The sequence below is a fragment of the Microcaecilia unicolor genome, chromosome 4, assembly GCF_901765095.1.
Source record: "Microcaecilia unicolor chromosome 4, aMicUni1.1, whole genome shotgun sequence".
Lineage (NCBI taxonomy): Eukaryota > Metazoa > Chordata > Amphibia > Gymnophiona > Siphonopidae > Microcaecilia > Microcaecilia unicolor.
In genome coordinates, this window is record NC_044034.1 from 280066515 (window position 1) to 280088811 (window position 22297).

The 22297-nt window shown below is 44.0% G+C and overlaps 1 protein-coding gene across 2 annotated transcripts in view; it reads right to left on the minus strand.

Moving 5' to 3' along the window:
- The window catches only part of SHROOM2 (shroom family member 2), a 290687-nt gene extending 273519 nt beyond the window's left edge, over positions 1 to 17168 (minus strand). For both annotated transcript variants that reach the window (XM_030201621.1, XM_030201620.1), the window contains exon 1: positions 16483 to 17168. In XM_030201621.1, coding sequence (XP_030057481.1) covers positions 16483 to 16656 — 174 coding nt within the window. In that variant the 5' untranslated portion in view covers positions 16657 to 17168. The remainder of the gene's footprint in view (positions 1 to 16482) is intronic.
- Positions 17169 to 22297: the final 5129 nt, after the last annotated feature.

A 22297-nucleotide genomic window follows, 5' to 3' on the forward strand; every position in this document is an offset into this window, starting at 1 on the left:
AAAAAAAAAATTCTGTACTAGCAGAGACCTGCAGAACCTCAGCAATGAAATTAAATATCTTTATTACACCAATGCATATAAATATAGGATTCTGCGAGGGAAAGAGCTCTCAATGAAATGTAACAGAACCTAAACTTCAGTGGAGGATCAGGATTGTCAACAGTGGGGCTGGAGGGGGGGGGGGGGGGGGAGCCAAAGATTTCCCCCACAACCAGGACTACAGTATACTACACTTATTTACATTTGTTAGCAAGCACGGCATGCAGCTTCCCCCTCCCCCACCACCCATTACAGGCTGTACAGTCTGAAAAAAGTTAAAAAAAAAAAAAAGTACACCGAGTGCCGGGTGCAGTCTAGAGAAACCTAGCTCTGCCTCGCCCTTGGACACTTCCTGTCTAAGGAAAGTGCAATGTGTCCAGGTAGGCCTTCAAGCAAGAGGGATATGAGCTGAGGAGCACGATGTTGGTTTTCAAAGTAGATTTGAAACACTCCTCCATGCCACCCCCATTAAAAACATTCATTCTTGACATGATCAAACTCAGACCTACTCAAGTGTTAAGATGTGTGCTAGATAAATTTATAGCCACATGGTAATTTAGATAAAGATTTCATTAATACTGGTGCAGATTTTTTTTTAAATGTAGTCACTTATTAACCCATCAAACATCTGAACCAAGTCAAACATTTCTAAAGAAGCACAAAAAGTTCCGATACACTATAACAAAAAGTGAAACAAACTTCTACCCCTCTATCCCCAGTAAACAAGCAGGGGCCAATGCAAAAAGCTGTGGACAGAACAGCTCAGTTAACGAGAGGTTCGAGTACACATTACTGGCTGTACGATGCAGAATAAGGTTCACCGTGGCAATTATCACACAGTACGCATGGGCACACATATTAAAATGAATACTAATGAGGTCATTATCTATTCCTCTGCAAGAGACAAAAGGTAAACAGAAGATTTTAACTTGCGTTTGAAAATTTACCACCAGGTCTAATTTCTGCACTACTTTTTTTTTCTGCGACCATATATACCTACATAAGTATTGCCATACTGGGAAAGACCAAAGGTTCATCAAGCCCAGCATCCTGTTTCCAACAGTGGCCAATCCAGGTCACAAGAACCTGGCAAGATCCCAAAAAAGCACAAAACATTCCATACTGCTTATCCCAGAAATAGTGGATTTTCCCCAAGTCCATTTAATAATGGTCTATGGACTTTTTCTCTAGGAAGCCGTCCAAACCTTTTTTAAACTCCGCTAAGCTAACTGCCTTTACCACATTCTCCGGCAACAAATTCCTGCGACTTTAAGAGACAGAACAGAAGAAACGATTTTACTCGGAGGTAACAGCAGATTCATACATGCATGTCTGAAGAAAAGAAAAGTAGCTGCACACATCTGCTTGTGTTTTCACAAAAACTATGTGTGCAAGAAATTTTTGGGAGACTAACAAAACATTTCTGTGCAAACCACCACACATAATATTCTTATGGGCATCTAAACGCGGTTAGTGCATGCTAATTTTTAGCATGCGCTAAAAACACTAGTGCACCTTAGTAAACAGGGTCCTGAATTTGCATCTCATTAGCTTACTATATTGCCACAGAATATTTTTTTTGCTAACCTCACGGTAGAAAATGTGTGTGTTCAGACATCAGTGTACGGCTCTGCTGCTTGCCTTTTTGCATCTACCCTATACAGATACACTTGAGATGGTGCTTCTCATCCCCTACACACTGCAGCTCATAAATTCCCTCACTATTATACCATCATATTACATTTACAGGTCCATCTAGGTAGGTATTCAAAGTAATATACCCATCCGCAAGATCCAATAGAAGTTACCTGTCAAACGGGGGATCCCATGATGTACTAAGCAGACGTCTATATCTAAATCAGTGAACCCCCCCATCACCAAAGTTATTAATAATCACCATTTGGCGGGGGGGGGGGGGTCACACAATGTTAGAAGAAATTATTTGACAATTTAAAAAGTCACTACTGCAACTCACAGCTGCAATAGCGGATTGAACAAAAAAAAAAGTTTGGGTCAACAGAATGCTTATGTTTATTCGAGACTTTCTATACTGCCCGTCGCAGAGCATTACAGTTTACAGAGAGATCTCAACATGCTTGAGGTTGAACAATGTCAGTCTTATCTTCATTCAATCAAGTCATAGAAATACCATTCCTTTCTCCTTCCTTTGGGAACTTCCATGCTGTCTGGACTCAAATTGGCATCTACCTAAATGTATATTTTATTTATTACATTTGTACCCTGCGCTTTCCCACACATTGCAGGTTCAATGCGGCTTACATATGCCAATTGCATGCACAAATTTATTGACTAGGCGCATTTACGTATTCTATAAAATTAGCCTGCTAGTCGTATGAGGCTCAACATCATAAGGGTTGTACCAGTGGGTGGCGCATGAGTGTGTCATGGGCATTGCGACTAACCATGTGTACCCCTTGTAGAATAGTACCAGATGTGCATGCTTAGACATGCCAGCTTATACTTGCCATTGACCGACCCGACCAAAACTGTTGCAGCTAAGTTCTGGCACACCAAATTAGCTTTGTGGTACTACTCTATAATGGGTTAGGCTCACCTTAATGCCATTGCAGAATTGGTACTAAGCATGCTTCTTTGTCACATCTGTATTTAAGCACCACTTTATAGAATTACCCTCCCCAAAGTGATCCAAGACCAGATGAATGTTTCTCAAGTATTGGGCTTTGAAGCACTCTGGGATATTATACTCCCTCAACTTTAACCAAAAGAAGCACAAGGAGCCTTCAAGATAGGATGCGTTTCAACTGTACTTTATTGATCAGACCCGACACGGACAATGGAGGAGAGGAAATCCAAAGGCGCAAGAGTGAAAGCAGATAGTCAAAAGAAGCACAAAGAGACTTCAAGATAGGGGAGTGTCTCAACACTCAGCTTTAACCACCTAACCAAAAATCTTCATGGTCTAAAACCAAACTACAGGTTATTTATTCTCATAAGTAATCCCGCTGTCTCCACATGCCCTGCTCTTTTCAGTTAGTTTTGCTAAAACTGGAGCTAAAATAAAGACAGAGGAGTCAATATTCAAAGTGATTTAACTGGGAAGGAGAGGCTCCTGCCCGGTTAAATCGTCTGTGTGGGGCTTAACTGGATACTGCCGCTGAATATCAGCACTATCTGCCTAAGCTGAAACCGGCTACTCAGTGGGCGGTCCAGGGGTGGAGTTGGTATTTAACTGGTTAAGTTAGTCAACCAAACAGGACCACATAAAACACAGTCCTTATATTTGGCCGATTTTAACTTAATTGGTTAAAGATGAATATCGGCACTTGGCCGGCTGCACATTCCCAGATATTCAATGCTGGTGCTCGGACATGGCCTGGCACTGAATATCTGGACATAGGACAAAGCTGGCAGTGTTAATAAAAATAATAATAAAACAAAAGAATCACTGACCATTGCCAGCTGAACATTTGCCCCAGAGTCCAGGCTTTCCTGAAGCTAGCTCGAATGATAACTGTACAAAATGAAGACTTGCAGCATATTTACATAAACTGCCGACTACCAATGTATTTGCATGATCAGTAACCGAGCACCACCTCACCATGTTGGCATTAATATTACCCTATACCTGGGGCAGGCAATCAACTGGCAACGCCCCCTTTGGAGATGTGTGCTATAGAATTTGAGGCACGCATGTTATAGAATAAGGCATATGGCATATGCGCGCGTAACTCTTAATTATTGTCAGTTAAATGCTTATTAACTCCAGTAATTGACTGCTAATGCCTAACTGACTAGTTAGTTTATGAATGGATCTGGGGTCCACATCCAAATTTGGGTGACCTATACAGAATCCGGAGGACAGTGGTGCTCAGTATCAGGATCATTTTGACCACTGCATATGGCATTTAAAAGAAATGCCGACCATGGCAGCTGAATATTAACCTGGTTATTTGTACTTTCCTTAAAAACAGTAGTCCCCATGGCAGCAAACACTACCAACGTAAGGGGTCGTTTTACTAAGGTGTGCTGAAAAATGGCATGTGCTAGTGTAGGTGCGTATTTTGGGTGTGCGTGCATCTATTTTTCAGCGAGTCTGTAAAAAAATTGCTTTTTTAAAAAATTTTTTGCTGAAAATAGACACGCGGCAAAATATAAATTGGTGCGCGTCCATTTTGGGTCTGAAACCTTACCGCCACCCATTGACTTAGCAGTAAGGTCTCACGCTGTAACCGGGAGGTAATGGTCTACGCATGCCAAATGCTGATTACTGCCCGTTTTTGCCACGCATCAGAAAATAAAAATTATTTTTCAGACGTGCACAGCGGACACGTGTAAAAAATGAAATTACCACCCAGGCCATGTGGTAGCTGGGCGGTAACTCCAAATCAGCGCACACTTTAGTGGATCCACAGCTAAACTTCAAGGAATAAAGACAATGCGTGTACAAACACAATGCAAAGGTCTAATTGTAGAAGATACCACCAAGAGGACTACTAGTTAATTCAATATTTTAATGCTGCATTCTACCCCCCGGCCATCTGGAGCTGCTGCTGAGACAGTATTCAGAGCCTCAACAGTGACACCCAGCAGCCAAGCTCAGGGAACACAACTGCAAGCCAGCCGTGGAGCCAGTCTAAGGAGGGTGCGAGATATTAAAAAAATTTAGGAAGATATCCTAGACAGTTGGGAATAAAGGCTGATAGTACAGGATTCGACAGAGCACAGAGCTGGAAGTAAAAAGTAAAAAAAAAGAGCAGCTACCAGGCCCATAAAAGAAAAGGAAAATCCAACAGTAGAACAGTGCACAGTCATCTCTAGGTAATAAGGGCCCAGAAGCACGTCTGGCTTAGAGTTGCTGTTGCCTCCTCATCCAGCTGACCTGGATCTGGTTTTGATACTCTGAATATTCAGAGTTTAGTTTTGATTTCCCTAAGAAAAAACAGAACTGCATTTCCCTGCATACAATTCAGCAATGTCAGGCCTGAATCAACCTGTTTCGGTTGATTTTGGCGAGGTAGTAACCTTATTCTATTTATTATTAAGCTTCAATTACTCCTTGTTTTCTTTGGGCATCGAAGCAGGTTACAATATAAATGCATCTACTCAAAAATAACACAACACTCCTATAATACAATAAAAATTGGGCCTGGGTGTGACAGAATAGCAGTGAGGAGGTAGGCCGAGGCGCTGCAGGGATCACGTATCCACCGCAAAAGTTGGTAGGGATATGTGTCATTTCAACCCATAATGACAAGACAACCCCCCAGAAATATCATTCTATTCCCATATTGTCAATACTGCAAACTACTGACCACATCACTCTGAAATGGAAAGAAACTTATAATAAAATGGGGGGGAAAAAAAGGTCACATAAAAATAAAAGAAGCTAAAAGCAAAATGTTTTGGCTTGTACCCCTCTCTCTCCCAAATACATGCCTTTGTATAATCTTGTTCAAAGAGCAACCAAAATGATAAAACGAATGGAACTGCTCTCATAAAAGGAAAGGCTAAAGAGTTTAGGGCTCTTCAGCTTGGAAAAGAGATGGCTAAGAGGAGATATGATTGAGGTCTACAAAATCCCGAGTGGTGCAGAGCGAGAAGTGAATCGATTTTTCACTGTTTCAAAAACTACAAACTAGGGGACACTGAAAGAAGTTACATGGTACAACTTTAAAAATGAACAGGAAGAAATTTTTTCACTCAACTAATAGTTAAGCTCTTGAACTCATTGCCAGAGGATGTGGTATCAGTGGTTAACATATTTGGGTTTAAAAAAAAGGTTTAGACAAGTTCCTGGAGGAAAAGGCCATAGTCTGCTATTGAGACAGACATGGCGAAGCCACTGGTTACCCTGGGATTGGTAGTATGGAATATTGCTACTATTTGGGATTTTGTCAGGTACCTGTGACCTGGATTGGCCACTGTTGGAAACAGGTTACTGGGTTAGATGGACCATTAGTCTGACCCCCAGTATGGTTATTCTTATGCTTAGGCCACATCTGCCTGGCATTAAAATAAAAACACTACATGTTAAATGAAAAATGTGAAAAACAGCACGTAGCTTCAAAACCAGCTTCTTGTTTACTAAAATATCTGAACCATATAGAAATGCAAACTGTGGTGGTCCCGAGTCCCTGAAGCAGTGAGCTGCGAAATGCTGACCACCTTCAGTAGGACCATGATGATTGTTCCAATAAGTTTCTTCACATTTTTCATTTAACATTTTTTATAAAAATATTTATTAAAATTGATTTTGGCATTTGGAAAGGTTTTTGAACCTGTGACATGAACAGTATGGGATTTGCGTTACAAGCGGTATGAGGAGAGACTTGCTGACCTGAACATGTATACCCTGGAGGAAAGGAGAAACAGGGGTGATATGATACAGACCTTCAAATATTTGAAAGGCATTAATCCATAAACGAACCTGTTCCGGAGATGGGAAGGCGGTAGAACTAGAGGACATGACATGAGACTGAAGGGGGGCAGACAAGAAAAATGTCAGGAAGTATTTTTTCACGGACAGAGTGGTGGATGCTTGGAATTCCCTCCCGCGGGAGGTGGTGGACATGAAAACGGTAACGGAATTCAAAAATGCGTGGGATAAACATACAGGAATCCTGTTCAGAAAGAAGGGATCCTCAGAAGTTTAGCGGAGATTGGGTGGCAGAGCCGTGGGGGGTTGGGGCTAGTGCTGGGCAGACTTCTACGGTCTGTGCCGTGAGGATGGCAGATACTAATCAAGGTCAGGTATACACAAAAAGGTAGCACATATGAGTTTATCTTGTTGGGCAGACTGGATGGACCATGCAGGTCTTTCTCTGCCGTCATCTACTATGTTACTATCCTCCATGTCCATGATTAACAATCATTGGCGAGGAGTCTGAGGCTTTTGCTTTCCTTTATGAAAAGTATTTTTAGACTGTTTCATGCTTTGGATACTTTTATCGCTGGAGTTTTACATGTTGTGTATGATCAGGGCAACCCCCCCCCCCAAAAAAAAAAAAAATTATACAGTTACTAACATGGCTAACACCATTAAGCATACATTATTAGTAAGTACATTCCATTACATAAAAATTTAACCTGCCGTAAAACAACACACATTAACAATTCTCTAGCACATGCTAATATGGCAGTGCAAATGAGCAACTCTAGTAGACAGGTAAGGAAGATGAGATAAAGAAGAGATCAAGTGATGTGTCCAGGGTCTTTGGAGGCATCTGTGGTGAACTGGATATGAAAGCCCGCACTTAACAGCTTTAAGGGGAATGTCTACTAAAGAGCGTTAAGCCCTAATACATGCACAGAGCAAGTTAAAACGCTTACCACAAAGCGCATGAAAGCATTTTGTGGTAAGTAACCTGTTGGCGTGCGCCAAGTGCACGGTATTTATTTGGTTGTATTTATTTTCTGAAGGGGGCACGTCAGGGGGTGCAGAACGGGCATGGACACGCTATCCAGCTAAAGCGTTCCGATTACCGCGTTCTAACTGGTTAGCATATCCATAATGAGGGAGCCTTTAGCACCTCCTAAAAAAAGGAGGCAGTAAATGCTTCTCGTAAATTTTGTTTTCAGGTTACAAGCGATAATGGGAACATTAGCACAAGACCTGAAAAAAAAAAAAGGACTGGAAAGCACTTGGGGGCCCTTTTACTAAAGGGTTGATGAGCGGCAAGAGGTTTGCCCACGCGCCAACCAGAACTGTAGCTGGGCTCCTGCAGGACCCCAGAAGTAGTTCCCATCCCCCAGCACGCGCCATTTCCGGCACTACAAAAATATTTTCTATTTTTCTAGCGCCGGTGCTTACCAGGCAGTAATCGGTTACCGCTGGATTAGCACGGGAAGCCTTACCACATCAATGGATGACGGTAAGCCCCCCCCCCCCCCCCCTTGAAATGGCTGAGCAGCAAGTGGTTCACTTACCGCACGGCCATTTCTTTTCCAGAAAAAGGGCAGCCTTTCACTCACTGCAGTAAAAGGGGGCCTCAACGTGCATGTTGAAATGACGCACCGATGCTAGCGCAGGCCCCCCTTTACCGCAACTTAGTAAAAGGGCCCCTTTATTTCCTAGGCATGCTAGAAATGGACATAGCGTGCAAGAAAGTCCTGTGTTACCACATGATAAGCCCGTTTTCTAGCGCACTTTAGTAGACAGAGCCCTAAGGGTAGGGGTGGTGCTTAGTGTGTCTGTTAGTATATGGGGGCATAAATCTCTCTGACTCAGGGGTCTTGGAGCATCCAAGCCACGAACAGAAAGCCTCCAATTCAATCATTAGAGGTGGGAGTTAAGTTTAACGTCAAAAGCAGAAAAAAAATTTTTTAATGTACCTTTTAACTTCAGATTCAGCTCACAATTACCTTATTACATCCAAAGTAAACCCATCTGCAATTTTAAAAATCTGCCTTCAAAATATAACAAGATTTTCAGCATTTTTACTGCAATTCTCCTAAGATACTATGAATCTTATGAAAAGGGACTAAAGCAGGGGTGTAGCCAGACACCCAATTTTGAGTGGGCCTGAGCCCAAGATGGGTGGGCAGAAGAACTCCGCCCTGTCCCACAAGTGATTTGGTCTCTCCCTCTCTCGCCTGCATGCCATATGGTCTCTCAAACATCCCCCTTCTCCCATACCTTTTAAATAGCAGATTTTCACTGGCAGCAAGCAGCAAATAATACACACTGCTCATGTTGGCTCCACAGCCTTCCCTCTGATGCAACTTCCTGTTTCCGCATAGGCAGGAATACATCAGAGGGAAGACTGGTATGCAGGAAGGACAGGAATTTTCGGCTGGTGGGGCTTGGGAATCCCTGCCAGACACTTCATAGGTGTGTTGCTACTGGGTGGGCCTGGGCCCACCCTTGGCTACGCCACTGGACTAAAGTCATGTTTCCCCCCCTCAGAAATTAACTATATTGCAAAGAGGAGCCATTACAAGAAAGAATCTCAATGGACATGCACATGTTTGAGTATTGTGAAACCTTAAACCTTAATTATAACTTTTACCAGAGCAGAGAGTGTCAATACTATTCTCTAGCCACACAATTTAGCTTTTAGAATAAGGAAAGCAATTTTAAGGTTGAAAATGCCTCCCACGTAATGTGATGAAGAAATCAACTGAACTCCAGTCAATCGCTACATGCACAATGTCTAAAGCCATGAGGAACAGACTAGGAACTTATTTGCATCATGATACAGAATACCTTGGCAGGACAGACAAAATACACATAAGCCAACTACCACCTCTTACAATGAAGTGACCTAAAGGTGAATGAGGTAAGAGATGACTCGATGACACCTGCCTATCCCTTGTGACTAAAGTCAGTCAACTAGTCACCTGGTTTTTGCTCTTTCTTCACTTGCATGCCTGGTTCCCTGAGGAAGATAATGGACAAAGTCTTCACTGCCATTTAGAGGCAGATGCACCAAAGTCCCAGTAAAGCACCAATCGCTATTTCCACCTCGGTTAAAAAATTACCAAGGTGGAAATAACGAGTGATGCCCCTCCCCCCCCCCCCCCAAAAAAAACAGATGCAAATAAGCTGCTCACAAAAACAGCAAGCAAAGCTTGGTAGAAGGAAAGCCAATTGGTCAGCTGAGCATGCGCAGAACAGCCAAACGCCAAGCGTGACTGCTGTGCACATGCTCAGAGCAGTGCCTGGTACTACGGCTTTCATACACGCATACAAGTTGTGTGTATGAAAGCCGTGTGTAGCTTTCTTTTTTTTTTTTCAAACATAGTGGCACAAGGCACAAGCTTTACAACACAATGATGGCAGCGAGCCTGATTTCTGGAAAGATGTGCTCTCTCCACGATTGGCAGCTGCAGTCTGACCACGAGTGTCTCTCCTGTGCCTGGAACCAGCATCCTTCCTCAGCAGAAACTGGCTGCCCACTAACCATACATTATTCCACCGGCTTCTATTTTCATGATCTTCTACATGCTCCAGGAGTCGAGCATTCTCAGCTTCGAGATGTACTATCCATTCTTCCAAGCGGGCAGAGAGGTCCTCTTGGGCTGAAATCTGTGCTTCTGTCTCATCCAGGTGATGGGTGTGCGAGTCAAAACACTCTCGGAACTCCTCGATAGAAGTGTATAGTTTATTCAATTTGTCCTCCAACATGGCTGACACCGGCTTAGAGATCTCATGGACACAATCTCCAGTTAGAGGGGGCCCTTCCAAGGAGGACATCTTGGGTGACTCTAACCTGCCTTTTTCTCTCTCTCTGTGGTTTGGGCATTTTTAGTGGCATTACCCAAACTGCACCAGCATACTGGCAACTGATATCAGCAAATACTGCAAAGGGAGCTATAGAAAAATCCAGTCCAAAATTTAAAAAAAAAAAAAAAAAGGCAAGATTATAAAGTTGAAATCTGAGGGGGGGGGGGGGGGGGGCAGGCAGCAGAAGCACCAGTCACATGCATCTGTTCAGCTCCCTGGCATCCCGGAGGTCCCCATGCTAGTATTTATTAACAGCAATCGTACATGCAACTGCCATTATAGAATTGATACTCAGTATTATTATTATTATTAATAGAATCTGTATAGCGCAACCAGACGCACACAGTGCTGAACACCTGACATGGCAATCTATACAGAAACTACCCCGAGTGTTGTGTGTAAAAAGCCTTTTTTTAAAAAAAGCTTCCCCTTCCCCCCTAATTGTGTAAAAGTCACCAAATATTGCATGCACAAATTTGGGTGCACGCCCAATTAAACAAGCTAATTAGCACCAATGACTAGCTTTGTAACAAGCAATTATTGGCACTAATTTAATTGAACTTTACGTGCTATTTGAAAAAGGGGGGGAATGGGAGGGGAATGGGCAGATAGGGGACATTCTTAAAATAAATGTGCATTGTTACAGAATAACAGGGAAACAAACCTAATGTAGGCGCATACATTTGCACCACGGTTCAGTTGGTGTAAATGGCCACGCCTAAATTTTGGTGCAATTCCCGGCCATAAGCGCTATTCTATAAACCGCACCTAACTTTAAAGCATGGCTCATAGAATAGTGCTTATTTCTGTGTCGATTTTTGAGGCGCCATATATAGAATCTAGCCCTTTACCTCTGTTTGTGAAAGGGGCTTGATGGATCGTTCTAGAAACCAACCACCGTTCCCAATTTATCCACAGAAATGATGACTGTCAGGTAGTTGCTCCATGCTGCCCTGTGTCAATACCCCTCAATCCATGTCTAAGAAGGGAAGGGAGGGAAGGGAAATGGGACATGATATACCACCATTGTGAGGTTTTTGCAACTACATACAAAGCGGTTAACATATGGTACTTACATTGTACCAGGGGCAATGCAGGGTTAAGTGACTTGCCCAGTGTCTAAGGAGCTGCAGTGGGAACCAAACTCAGTTCCCCAGGATCAAAGTCCACAGCACTAACCACTAGGCTACTCCTCCAGTAATTCGGTTTTGACTCTTCTGCAAACATTGATCAAGAATGCCAATGAGTGACACATCACTGCAAGTTGTCATTTCACATAGGCTGCCAATTTTCTTTCAGATGGTAATGGCTTTTGGTCTTAGCTGGATTTGAACTAGGGTTCTACAACCTCATGCCTTGAGCCATCCAGCCCTGTACCAGATGGCTGTACCCCTGTACAAAATAAGAAAATGTTGAAAACACAGCTTTTGGCCTAGTTTAAGATAGTGAAGGGAAGACACCCAGTTGTTCCGGCAACATCATGAGAAAGTTGAATATTAGACTGGGTTAACTAAGATGACAAGCTTTTGGATACAGATTTACAAGTGTTAGAAACATTATATACATACCAACAGGGCTTAATTTGTAGACAAAAAGGAAGTGGAAGTGTTGAGCAGCAACAACACCAGAAGAGGGGCTGGGTTGGGGAGCAGAATGACTGTCCTCTGATCTAGATTCATCCCCTCCCTGCCTGGAACAGATCAGAACACCCCCAGATGCTCTGGCTCAGTTTAAAAAGAAAAGGTGGAGCTGTGTTCCAGGCTGTTCCCCCATAAATTAAGCCCTGACTATCCTATCATTACTCAATTGATGATGGTGCAAGACGTAAATTCAGAAGACAATGAAAAGTCAGGAAGAGAGAGAGGTTTGGATCTGAGAAACAATTCTTAGGCTAGTGGTTCCCAAAACTGGTCCTTGAGGCACCCCAGCCAGTCAGGTTTTCAGGATACCCACAATGAATATTCATGAGAGAGATTTACATGCAGTAGAGAGTGCATGCAAATTTCTCTCGTGAATATTCATTGAGGGTATCCTAAAAACCTGACTGGTGGGGTGCCTCCAGGACCAGGTTTGGGAACAACTGCTTTAGGTCAATGGCGTCATCACAGGGGGAGGGGCCATGGGGACCCCCCCTACAAACACACTATTTAGGCTCAGCTGCTCCTCCCCCCCCCCCCCCCCCCCCCCCCAAATTAGCCATCTCCTATGCTATGGCTGTCAGGAATCCCCAAACCCCAGCCTGTGAAGACCTCCTCCTCCGGTCCAACAGCCAGAATTCTCCAAGCTCTAGAGGGGTGACAGTGTCCCTGGGCTTCTGCCACCACTGCTGGTGTCGTTACCCCCCCCCCCCCCCCCCCCCAAAATGCATGCTTGGTATTTGAAGTGGTGGTGGTGGCAGCAGCTCAGCAGCACTACCACCAGCTAAACAGGAGGATGAGATCTTCAGCTGGCAGGGACTGTGGATCCCCACTAGCTTAGGTATTTATATTTTGCTTTCAGGTAAGGTGCCAGGAGGACAAGGAGAAAGCTGGGCTCAGGCCTCTCCTCAAAATCAGGTGTCTGGCGTCGTCACTGCCTTAGGCAATAGTAAAAGAGTTCAAGAAGAACTAGATGAAGAATGAGATGATTCCGGACCATCCTAAGTGGTAGAAGAGGGAGAATAAACCCATGATCAGGTAAAAGTGTGAGGAAAAGCAGTAGGAAAAGGCACCAGAGAGATAAATCTGCTGTCTCTTGTTTCTTTGGAAGCAGTGGAAAAATGCATCTTTGTTGCCGGAAATCATTTTATATTGCCCAGAAACAAGGAACAAAGTGGAAAGTAGTTTGACTTGGTACCCCCAAATGTTACTTGGAAGACACAAAGCAGGGGCTCTGTATGGCCTTATATGGTAGCCCAAATATTTTAATGAGGCAAGTAAGAGCAGGAAGACACTAACTCCCAGCATTTGATCATGGTGAGCTGTTAAATTGAGCATTCTGTGCGAAACCTACAGTGCAGCCGCCCAGGGATGCCTAAAAAAAGTGCATTACGAATTGAATCCAACACAAGGAAAAGCTCCAGAACTTTCTTTTCCTGTCAACCTAACCTCTCTATGGACAGACATGATTTACATTATGTGAAGAGTGTGCATAATACAAATACTCTTCCCCCCCCCCCCCCCCCCCCCCCCCCCCATTTAGCTCTGGTTGTACAGTTGATCTTTCCATAGCATCACATATTCTCACCATAAACCTATTGACTTTTATGTGCCAGGAATCGCTTTCGTTATCAGTACTATAATAACATAGTAAAAGCAACAATAAAACACATTAAAACACTACGCTTTCTGCATTAATTAAAACAGTAGACTTTCTGCATCAACCCATTAGTGCCCAATGTCCCCATAATAAAATCCCATGTGGGAACGTTGGGCACTAATGGGTTAATTAGTAACAACCAAACAATATCTGCAACCAACATGTAAACCACTGCATTTAACATACTGTGGCAACATTTTTGCTACCATGAAATTACACAAAGGATGATTCTTTTTTTTTCTGTTTTTACTGACCCTCAGTAAAATTTACTGACTGTTGGCAACCCTGACCAGTGGCTCTACTACATCTTGCACTTTAAAAGCAGACATTACCACATTGCTTAAATCCCAACTACAGCATCACAGCCAAGTACCACATGCACATTCCTAAAAACCCATCAGTGCCACAAAGGAATTGTCAAAGGTTAAGGCTCGCTAAGGAAATACTGTACATTTCTGAAGAATTATGGATTTGAAAATGTGTCCATCCATGATCCAACTGTAAGAGGAGAGAAAATATAAGCGGAGGGTTTATCAGGTTTTCTTAGAATGTTCCTCTAGAGAAATTTGTTCCAGTGTTTTACTAAGTCTTTCTGTGCCTGAGAACATTGGAACATTTTCAAAGACAGCTAGAGTGATTTTGAGAACTTGCGCTAAAAACTTTTGAAAATAAACTGGATGAAGTCGGTCCAGAGGGCAGCTACTAAAACAATCAGCAGTCTTCCTTATAAAATGTTTGGGGGCAGACTTAAAGACCTCACTATGTATACTTTGAAAGAAAGACAGGGGAGGGGAGATAGGATAGAGATTTAAATACCTCTGTGGCAGGAAGTGAGTCTCTTTCAACTGAAAGGAAGCTATGGAATGAGGGGGCAGAGGATGAAGGTGAAAGGGGATAGATTCAGGAGTTGACTAAGGAAATATTTCTTCATGGAAAGGCTGGTGAATGCTGGAATAGAAGGTGGTGGAAACGAAGACTATCTGAATTCAAGAAAGCTTGGGATAAGTACAAAGGATGTCTAAGGCAGAAGAAAGGATAGTAGATGGTATTGGTGGGGTAGACTGAATAGGACATATCTGACACTCTCTGGGAAAAGATGAATAAAATAGATCCAAAATGTTCAGGATGGCTAGTTTTTGATGTCATGGGTTCATAAACAGTCTGCAAAAGTTACATGTTTGAACTTCTGTAACTTTTTTTTCTTTTTCACCTGAAAGGATGGGGTTTGGACTGTTATATTATAAATTGTTTGCTCTAACACAGGGGTCTTTTTACAAAGGTGTGATAGCGTTTTTAGTGCGCGCCAGTGGCGTAGCTATGTGGGGCCACGGGGGGTTGGGCCCCCACAGCTTTGGCCCTGGACCCCCCTGCTGACGACCCTCTCGACCCCCCCCCACCGCCAACCCTCCCCCGCTGCCGCCGTTGGCTACCTTTGCTGGCAGGGAACCCCAATCCCCGCCAGCCGAGGCCATCTTCTTCCCGCGAAGGATTTGTTCTGTTTCTGACGTCCGCACGTAGTACGTGCGGTCAGACTCACAGAAACAGAACAAAGCCCAAGATGGGGGGGGGGGAGGCTAAAATGTGCCCCCTCATCTTGGGCTCTGGACCTCCCTCCTGCTGAAGTCTGGCTACGCCCCTAATGCACGCTGATTAGTGCACACTAAACACTAGAGACACCCATAGGAATATATGGGCATCTCTTGCGTTTAGCGCACACTAGAAACCCTAACGTGCCTTTGTAGAAGGACCCTAGAATTCATTAAAACCTCATTTTTTTTTGTTCTGATAACTTTAAGCACCTTTTCGCAGAGACGAGCACATATGCCCCCCGGATTCTACATACGGTGCCCAAATTTGGGTGCAGAGCTCAGATCCACAAACTAATTACTTGGGAAGCCACTAACAATTATTCATGTTAATTGGCTCTATTTGGACTTACAGACTCGCACATCTGCACATAACACTGTGCACCCAAAGTTTTTCCACACGCAACCTAAAAAGGATGCACGTCCATGGGAGGGGCATGGGCAGGTCAGGGGTGTTCCAAACATTTGGGAGCAAAGTTATAGACAGTGCCAGCCTAAAGCAAGATGCCGCCTGAAATGGAGCTAAGATGCCGCCCCCCACCCCCACCCATCCAGGCTGAGATGCCGCCCCCAATTCACGGAGTTCACCTGTTTCGTCACGTTCCAAACATAGGCTGCCCTGCCGCTGGCACTCCTCTTCCCTTTACTGCGGCTGCCTGAGCCTCTTATGAAGCAGGAAGTTACATCAAACGTGACAAAACAGGGAAACGCCGCGAACGGGGTGGCCGCTCCCTGAAGAGTGGAGAGATGCCACCCCTGAAGAGTGCCGCCTGAGGCCCCCCCCCCCCCCCCACTTCAGGTGGCCTAATTGTCGGGCTGCCCCTGATTACAGAATACCAGGGCTACTCACCCAATTTATGCACCAGGATTTACACCAGGTTTCATCAGGCCTAAGTCCTCACATCCAAAGCTGGGCACAGGAACCTACTTTAAACCCTATTTTATAAAGGGGCGCTTAGCGCCCAGCACCCATTATAGAATATAAGTTTAGGGCAGATCTTTCTGGCATCCATTATGGTTTTTATCTGCCTTCATTTCCTCTGTTTCTATAATAATCCTCTTTATAACTTGCTCTTCAGCCTCAACACAGGAACACATCCCCCTTCAGTGTGCACACCAAAACTTAGTGAAATAACCAGACGTTTCAGATCTTTTAAGGTTTAGCAATGTTATGTTTAAAGAGTTAAACAGGCTGTAGTTCTGTGAATAAAGGTCAAGCAATCCACATACCCCAAGTCGACTAACACTGCAACGACAGTTCTGGCTTTAATTTAAAGGGAGAAAAGGAAGGCTAACAATCTTTCCCAAACTAGCACCCAACACACCTTTCCAAAGTTAGCAATGTACTCTTACCTTACTGATGATGAGGGACTCCCCATGCTCCCTGCCCCCCTTGAGGGTGAACCCCCAGGGAGCCCCTCCACTCAGCAGCACTTGCACCAGCTTCCAGCCGTCAGCCCCCCTCCCCGGGAGCTGCGCTGAATCCTGAGATCTCTCCTGACTTCCTCGGATCTCCACATGCTCCATGATCCCTGTCCTTTCAGTCCGATCCGAGGACCCGCATGCTAAGAGCCGCAGCCTGTGCCGGTCCCATGCGGAGGGGATCGGGTCTGCCCGGGCCGATCCCTGCAGAGACCGCTCTAAAGGTGTCTGACCCGGAGGAGGTCTTGGTTGGAACAGTCCTTCCACTTCCACCGGCTTTTCACCACCCCCTAGGCAATGGCCACGATCGGGGCGAAACCTTGTGGCTTTTTTTCCCCAAAAGAAGAACTCCCTTAAAAATGTAAAGGAAAAAAGAGCCCCATAAATAAATAAATAAAATAATTCCGAGGGAAAGGCTGGGGAAGAGCTCCAGCCGCCCACAAACACCAGGAACAAGTGACACCTCGTCGTTGCCAGCCGCTTTCCTTTCTCCCTCTCCGGGGCGGTGTCTTATTTCCCTAAGAGACAGAGACTCCAGGTGGAGGAGGGGCCTCTCCTTTTCCCTCTCTGCCCTGTGTTTGTTCGGTCGTGCTCAGGGATTTGAGATGTAGGTGTGAGGAGAAAGCTGCCAGCAGTTTCTTCCTTGCCCGGCAAGGTAGGTTACTCACTTCACACTCCCCTCTTTGTTTTTTCCTGGAGAAGCAAGGCTGCCAAGTTGCCCAGTTCCAGGAGAAACATGAAAAGCCAGTCCTGGATTTCTGACAAACCCCTCCTGTTGCACTATGGGACCTGCTGCGCTGAGTTCAGTCAGTAGAACCAGCAAACACAGATCTCTCACTGCTTTGGGATGGACATTCAAAATCAAGACTGGCCAAAAAGTATCCCACGTGGACTGGAAAACTTGACAGCTCTGGAGCAGGAGAGGACTAGGATGGGCAGTGGTCTAAAACAAATATCTTTCCCGAAGGGTGTGCATGCATAAACTACTAGTACACTTGCACTAACCATCGCACATTAGTGCCATCTCAGGAAGAAGTATGCCCAGATTCTACATATCGTGCACAAAATTGCGTGGGCGCGATTTAATTGAGTAATGAGCCGATAACTAGCAATAATTGGGCGCTAAAAACCAATTATTGCAGTTAATTGGCTCCAATTAGGATTTAACATGTGCAGCTTGCTAAGTGCTATTCTATAAAGACATGCATGTATACAGTAACATAGTAACATAGTAGATGACGGCAGAGAAAGACCTGCACGGTCCATCCAGTCTGCCAAACAAGCTAAACTCATATGTGCTACTTTATGTGTATACCTGACTTTGATTTGTATCTGCCATTTTCAGGGCACAGACCTTAGAAGTCTGCCCACCACCAGCCCTGCTTCCCACCCACTAGCCCTGCCTCCCCCCACCAGCTCTACCACCCAATCTCCGCTATGCTTCTGAGGATCCATTCCTTCTGAGCAGGATTCCTTTATGTTTATCCCACTCATTTTTTAAATTCCGTTACCGTTTTGATCTCCACCACCTCCCGCGGGAGGGATTCCAAGCAGGCTCCGTTCCCCCACGCAGTAGAAGTGTACCCCCTTTACAACATCCAGTTAGCATGTTAACACTATTAAGACATGTTATATAACATAGGGCGCAGCAATGTGCAGTAACAGTATTAGCGCATGATATTCAGGGGACAACATCTTGGCAGTCATTTACCATCAAATAACATTAGTTCTTGGGCTCTGTGGTAAACAATATGTGTTATCAGTTACGTCAGAGTGAAGACTTGGGGGTTGGCGCTAACAGAATCACTGTCTGTTGCCGCCAACCGCTACAGAATAAATCTAATAATGCTAGGCCTTTGGCTGGGGATGAGGCAGGAGTGACAGAAAACTCCTGGGGAGCAGCCATGGCACAAGAATGCTGCTGTAGGCTATGAGACCTTTTTACCAAGCCATACTAAAAAGTATCTTGCGCTATCCCCAGCCTAGGTCTTTCCTGTGCACTGAGGTCACCTTTAGTGCCGTGGTAAAATGGCCCCATTTTCTATTTTTCCTATTAATGGTCACATGTTTATTTCCCTATTAGTGTGTGGCCATTAGTGTGTAAGACCTTATCACCACCTATTTTTTGTCAGAAGGGCTCATGTGCTAATTATTCACTGATCAGTTAGTGCTTGGCGATGTAGCTGTGCTAACCAATTAGCGCAGAACACGCCTACTCTCTGTCCCCAGAAACACTCCCCCGCACTAAAATATAAATTCAATTTTTAGCGCATGGGTAGCATGCATCCATCCATCCCAAAACTACCTCAGGACGCCTGAGCGCTTTTTAACCTGCGGTAAACGCGCATTGGTGCTTAAAGTAGTTTAGGCCAGTAGTTCCCAAATCTGGTCCTGGAGCAACTCCAGCCAGTCAGGTTGTTCAGGATACCCACAATGAATATTCATGAGAGAGATTTGCATGCAGTAGAAGTAGTGCATGCAAATCTCTCTCATGAATATTCTTTGTGGGCTCCCCCAAAACCTGACTGGCTGGGGTGCCTCAAGGACCAGGTTTGGGAACCACTAGTTTAGCAAAAGGACCCCAATGTTGTGTAGATCAGTGCAACAAGCTTTTGCTTTAATGCAATTTGAATTGTTTTTAAGACAGTAGAATGTGAAAATTGGGTAAGGTGTGAAGACTTTTACAAAACAGAAGTTCTTTGAAAAGAATACACAAAAGGGAACTGACCAGCATTAGATGACTGAAAACCAAGCAGCTAAGAAAAGAGGAACAATTAGTGTGCATGATTTACATTATTATGTATTAGACTAATATTTCAGATAAAGGAAACTTCCAAAATGAGTTAAGTTATTGGCAACTACGCCACAAAATCATACCCGTGTCATTGCAATGACTAAGAAAAAAAAACCCAAAAGTTCACATTTATGAATGTGTAATCAGGTCCCATGTACTAAGCATTTTCCTCATCACCAGGAAATGGGAGAAAATGTTTAATCTATAACCCATATAAATCATGTGTAAGTTCAGAAAGTCAGAAGTGAAAATACTGATTCACAGTCATAATTCGAATAAAGCGCCATCTGCTGGACAATGAACGCGAAGGCTTGGACTGAGTCCTCTACTTGCATTCAAGGCTCCCAGCTATTACCTCTATGTGGTCAGATATATTTTATCCTTTTTGCTAATGAGTATAAGAGTGCAAAAGTAAATAATAACCATAATGTTCATTAAACTGTGCTTTTGCTTTTCATTGACTACTAAAATCTGGTGATTATTCCTGCATTTGAATAAGTGATTCCAACTGCCTAAGGCCAAGTATGGAACTTTTCAGTTGTTGTTGTTGTTGTTGTTGTTAGGAGTTCCCAAAATGACTGACCTTAGTATCACAGTTGGGGGATGGGGGGTAAGGGAGGGGGAGAGAAGTGCTTTGGTAGTAAATAATATACTTCTACTATACTAACATATATTAAATAGTTTCCAACTTTTAAAAAATTATATTATAATTCTATGGCTATTTATTTTGCACTTTCAGAATCTGCCCTTTCACACTTAAAAGACCTCATGGACGTCCTGTAAGAATTTCCTATTGGGATGTAGTGCGGCAGTGTTTCCCAAGTCCAGTCCTGGAATACCCCTTACCTGTCAGGTTTTCAGGTTATCCACAATATCCACAATGAATATGCATGAACTTGATTTGAATATAATGTCTCCATTATATGCAAATCTCTTTTATGCATATTCATTGTGGATGTCCTGAAAACCTGACTGGCAAGAGGTACTGCAGGACCGAACTTGGAAAACACTGTAGTAGGGTCTCATTTATTTTGGGAGAGTAGGGAGTCCCCCGGTAGTTTCCTCTTGCTTTTTAAGGCTTTTGGCTCTGGAGCTGGAATCTCATGTTCTGAGCCTACTTTCACAACTCCCAATGCACCCAGCTCAGTCATTACAGCGACAGTCCTCCGCCAGGGATTTCAAAGATCTAAGATACATTAATTGGCTCCCTATCCGTTTCCGTATTCAAGCTTCTCTTATTGACCTAGAAGTGTATTCACTCTGCTGCTCCCCAATACCTCTCCACTCTCGTCTCTCCCTACGCCCCCCCCCCCCCCGAGTACTCAATTTTGTAGATAAATCTCTCTTATCCGTCCCCTTCTCCTCTACTGCCAATTCTAGACTCCGTTCCTTTTGTCTTGCTGCACCCCACGCCTGGAACAGACTTCCCGAGCCAGTGCGTCTAGCCCCGTCCTTGGTCGTTTTCAAGTCCAAACTTAAAGCCCACTTCTTTACCACTGCTTTTGACTCCTAACCACTTCTCACTTACCCTGTCCTTTAACCTCACCTATTATTCCTTTACCCTTATTTGTTCTGTCTGTTTACCTTTCTTATCTAGATTGTAAGCTCTTTGAGCAGGGACTGTCTTTTTTGTGTATGGTGTACAGCGCTGCGTATGCCTTGTAGCGCTATAGAAATCATAAATAGTAGTAGTAGTAGTAATTTTATTACAAACCTTAGAGCAGTGTTTCTGAAACCTCTCCTGGAGGTACACCTTACTGGCCAGGTTTACTGGATTACCACACTGAATATGCATGAGATAGATTTTCACACAATAGGTCTCCCATGTCTGCAAAGTAATATCCTGCAGATTTAGGGGCCCTTTTACTAAGACACACTGAAAAGTGGCCTGCGCTGGTGTGGGCTCGTGTTTTGGATGCCCGCAGGTGCATTTTTTCAGCGCTCATGGAAAAAAGACATTTTTTTAGTGGCTGAAAATGGACATGCGACAAAATTAAAACCAGCGTGCATCCATTTTCGGCCTGAGACCTTACTGCCACCCATTGACTCGGCTATAAGGTCTCGCACGCTAAACAGGCGGTAAGCGTCAATGCATGTAAACTGACAATTACTGCTGGGTAAGCGCCACGTGGTAGAAAGTAGAAAATATTTTCTACCTCGTGTTTTGACACGCGTCAAAAATGGAATTACTGCCCAGGGCACACGGTAGCCGGGTGGTAGTTCCAATTTGACACGCGTTGGATGCATGTAGGCAGCTACGCGCCTTAGTAAAAGGGCCCCTCAGTGTGGTGTTCCGAAAACCTGACTGGTGTGCCTCCAGGAGAGGGCTGAGAAGCACAACTGAAGATTACCAGAAGTCGTTTTGTTCAAAATAAATCCAATAAGGAAACATGCAAAATGAAATACGCAGCTTCCAGATTTTGCAAAGACTCTATAGAACTGTTCTCCAAGATGTACTTTGTTCATTGGCTTATTTCCATATTTCTACATTTTTCCATGTGAGCTTAGGTTTTACTGGAGGGTAGTACTATGGAGGCACATTTTAGAAAGAATGTCCAGATTTGAATTGAGGGAACACTGCAGAAGCGGAGGACCGGGTATCACTATGTCAGAAGAAACCAGCTAAAGGAGCAGTGTAATCAGCAGGGCTCGTCCACAAAAGAACAGAAGGATGAGGAATATGATAATCCAAAATCTTTATTCTTCCAGACAACCTGCTCAGGACATGTCAAGTACCACTAGTATTTTAGAACAGTATCTACTTACGTAGAGTCTATTTTAAAATACCTCCAGGAATGTACATGTATGTACCGGCTATATATGGTAGAAGTACAAATGATACTGCTAGGTATCCTACTGAACATATCAAACGTGATTTCATGGCTCTGGGTCAGAAGGTGAAGCATCTAGGTGCACAGGTGGTGTTTTCATCAATCTTTCCTGTTGAAAGTA